We start from the raw sequence: 3812 nt of genomic DNA on the forward strand, positions 1-3812 counted from the left end.
ATTTTCCATCTAAGTAACATTTAACTTTTTTCTTTTAACAAAACAAATTTACAATATTAGCCAGTGACCTAAAAAAATTAATTGCCCCTCACGGATCTGAAATTGCTCTTAACTAAATTCTATTTATGGGGCTTAGCAATTTTATTCAAAATATAAATCTTAAATATTTACCTACTTTATTACCCTTTATTTTATTTTTCTTCTTCTTCATTATTATTATTTAATTATTGTATTTGTAGTTGTGGTATTTATTTTATTTTCTGCTTTACAGCTTTTTTCCTATTAAATTTTTTTCACTTTTCAATTCAACAAGCTTTGGAAAAAACAACCACCCAACAAGATTTTTTTTCAACTTCTGAAATTTGTAAGTTGTTCTGAATTTCTGAACTTCTTGTTTCCTATCTTTTCTACTTTTTTTTTGTTTTTAATTTAATAATTTTCACTTTTTGATATGAGTGAGCTAGTTAAGTTCTTGATGGAGCTGAAAGAAAATCAAAGTGACATGTCATGATCTTTGTATTCTGAAGAATATCCAGTTTTTGATACTGGTAAGTAAAAAACAATTATATTCATTTTAATTTTTTTTTCTTTTTCTAATTTTGAGTTTCAGCTTTTTGTTTTTTTAAAACTTTTGAAAAATGCTGAACATGAAGCTGATTTTTGCAAAAGGGTGTAGTTTATTTTTCTAACTTTAGTAAAAGCCTTTGAATTTTTTTAATGACTTTTGTACTGTTTTAATTAAGCTCAGGGTTAAGAAATATTTTAAGTAAATGAGTGGTTTTTTAATCAAAACTGCTATGAATGTTTAGTTGAAAATTTCTATTTTTAATCATGTTTTTTAGATCCTAAATTTGCAAAATATCTCACTAAATTTTTTTAAATGTTTTTTTTTTGTCTTTTGTTGGGAGATTAATTTCTGATTTTTACTGCTTGAAAGTTAGAACATTTGCAAGGAAACAACAACATTTGTTGTTGTTTTTGTATGTGTTTTTTATTTTTGTAATTTATGAAGTTCTAAATAGATCTATGAAAATTCAGCTAAACAATAAACAAAAAACAAAAAACCAAAGTTTGTGTTTCTTACTTTTTTTTCTTCATTATCTGTGAGAATCCTTTAATGTGTTTTTCACTTATGCTTCTCTACTTCTTTGCATGTTCAAGAAATTTGTATGGGTTTGTTAATTTTTGTTGTTGTTGTAATAATGATCCATTTAGTTTCTAAGTACTTTTTTGATTGGTTTTTGTTATCATCATGCAGATTTTGGTTTGATTGTATAGACATAAGACGGAAAAGTTTGAAATTTGCATGGAAGGGAGAGAAGGTAGCAGCACTGGAGTTACGGTGATAGGAGCGGAAGCTCCGTCGGCATATCATATGGTGCCGAGGAGTGAAGTTCCTCCGAGCCAGCATGGTCCTGTTTCTGAATCAGGAGGTGGAGCTATTGGTGTCTCGCCGGTGAGTTTGGTAATGGATGGAGGGGCAATCAAGAAAAAAAGAGGTAGACCGAGGAAATATGGGTCAGACGGGTCGGTTTCTGCTGTGGCGTTATCGCCTTTGCCGATCTCGTCTTCAGGTCCTTTTTCTAGTGAGTTTTCGTCGGGGAAGCAAGGGAAACCGAAGGGGATGGAGTTCAAGCAGTCGAAGAAAGTTGGAGGCGATCCGTTTGGTAAATTTGTTTTGATGCCTTTGGTGCTGTTAATCGAAATAGAGTTCAATTCAACTCAGTTCTGTTAATAGCTATTGTTGTTACTTTTGCAGGTGACTCGGTTGGAACCAACTTTATGCCGCATATCATTACCGTCAACGCTGGCGAAGTAAGCGCGAGAGATAACATTAACATTTTCGAAGTCTTAAATATGCATAGAATGCCAATTATGTAATGTTATTTACTTACTTTTTTGTGGTTTTCAGGACATTACAATGAAGGTTATATCTTTTTCCCAACAAGGACCGCGAGCTATATGCATCTTATCCGCAAGCGGTGTGATTTCAAACGTTACGCTTCGCCAGCCCGATTCTTCTGGTGGAACTTTGACCTATGAGGTACTGCTCATTGTTTTACTTTATAACTTTCCGATTTGAGATTGATACAAAATCTCGTGTTAAATGTTTTGTATGTGTTTTTTTGCTAGGGCCGGTTTGAGATACTTTCGCTGTCTGGATCGTTCATGCCTACCGAGAGTCAAGGAACGAGAAGCCGGTCGGGTGGAATGAGTGTTTCTTTGTCAAGCCCCGACGGTCGTGTTGTAGGCGGTGGAGTTGCGGGTCTTCTAGTAGCTGCCAGTCCTGTGCAGGTAAACATTTATCACCATATCCGTATGGTTGATTGATTTGATTTTATCTTTTGATAATCACTTATGTTATAAGCGCTTATCAGGTGGTGGTTGGAAGTTTTCTGCCAAGTAACCAGCAAGACCAGAAACCAAAGAAACCGAAATCTGATTACTCAGCAGCCACCTTAACCGCACCTATTGCAGTGTCTTCCGCGCCGCCACCAACCAATGGCGAAAGGGAAGATGTCATGTGTGGTGGACACTTAGTACAAAATTCCGGAACACTTAACTCAAACCTTACTTCTCCCTCGGCCTTTCGTCGAGAAAATTGGGTTAACATGCACTCCATGCCGGACTCATTGAAGTCTGCAACCGATATTAACATATCTTTGCCCGATAATTAAGTCGATAATCAAATAAAACCGGTGTTGTTGACTACATTCATAACTGAGCTGTTTATTTAATGTTTTTCAGTGTTGTTCTGTACTATGTAGATTGTTTCAAACAAGTTATGTATTGTCTGATAATTACCTAGGATGAAGTAGTTGTATGTTGCAGCTATGTTCCTTTGTTTGATAGAGTTTATATTATGTCGGCTGATTAAGGTAGTGTGTAGGCTAATTTGGATGTAATATTTGTTACAATCTGAATTTGTTGAAGCTTAATTTGATGTTCTAAGTCCCAACCTAGTTAATGTTTGTATTATTTGTCTAATAGAAATATTATAGTTTTGATACATATGAATATGTTGGGAAGAATGGCTGAGTTAAAGAAAATAGAGAAATAAAATAAGAGATGATTCAATCGTTTAGAATTGTTTCAATAATGATAAGATGGGTATTATTATGAATACATGATGATTTTGTATTTTGATCATGAACAATTAACAAACTTAACTAAGTTGTAATAAAATTAATTAACTAATAATGATTTATAACTAAATATAACAATCAATAATTGTAAATATGGAGTTTTTTCTCTTTAAAACTTCCACCACTCATCTGCAAATAAAAAATTATCTACATTAGCATATACATAAACTGTTTCAAACGACCAATAATTATAAAAAATGAACTTCCACCACCCTAAGTGAAGTTAATGTCGACATTTGTTTAATTGTTGCACATATTCCAAAGAGACCTCCAACGTTGTTGTATTGTGCCAAATGAACTAAAATCATATCTTCCATGTCATGACATTCAGTGTGTCTAAATGTGTTTACAAAGCTCTCTAATCAATTTCTAGTTTACTATAAAAAATATTTAGGATTCAAGATGATAACCTCAAAATGCAATTGATAGTTAAGTTGACACTACTGTCTTTATTAATGATTGAAAATACATCGATAAATTTGCTTGAATTAAAATTGATTATATATATATATATATATATATATATATATATATATATATATATATATATATATATATATATATATATATATATATATATATATATATATATAATCCATTACAAAATTATTTTCATTATCAACCATTTTTAACACACTTACGAAAGTGTCATGATCTAAGAGTGTA

The 3812-nt window shown here is 32.1% G+C and overlaps 1 protein-coding gene across 4 annotated transcripts; it reads left to right on the forward strand.

The window, feature by feature from the left end:
• The first annotated feature begins 201 nt into the window (after positions 1-201).
• LOC127127220 (AT-hook motif nuclear-localized protein 7) lies at positions 202-2963 on the forward strand. Of its 4 annotated transcripts, none has more exons than XM_051056354.1 (7): positions 202-364; positions 465-548; positions 1259-1667; positions 1760-1815; positions 1913-2044; positions 2134-2295; positions 2379-2963. In XM_051056354.1, exons 3-7 carry the CDS (start codon positions 1307-1309, stop codon positions 2676-2678), a joined length of 1011 nt encoding a protein of 336 aa, XP_050912311.1. In that variant the 5' UTR covers positions 202-364; positions 465-548; positions 1259-1306; the 3' UTR covers positions 2679-2963. The 4 variants fall into 4 exon arrangements, with proteins under 4 accessions (XP_050912311.1, XP_050912313.1, XP_050912312.1 ...); XM_051056356.1 differs by having other exon boundaries at positions 207-364; positions 457-548; XM_051056355.1 differs by having other exon boundaries at positions 227-364; positions 461-548.
• Positions 2964-3812: the final 849 nt, after the last annotated feature.

The sequence above is a fragment of the Lathyrus oleraceus genome, chromosome 3, assembly GCF_024323335.1.
Source record: "Lathyrus oleraceus cultivar Zhongwan6 chromosome 3, CAAS_Psat_ZW6_1.0, whole genome shotgun sequence".
NCBI classification, from domain to species: Eukaryota; Viridiplantae; Streptophyta; class Magnoliopsida; order Fabales; family Fabaceae; genus Lathyrus; species Lathyrus oleraceus.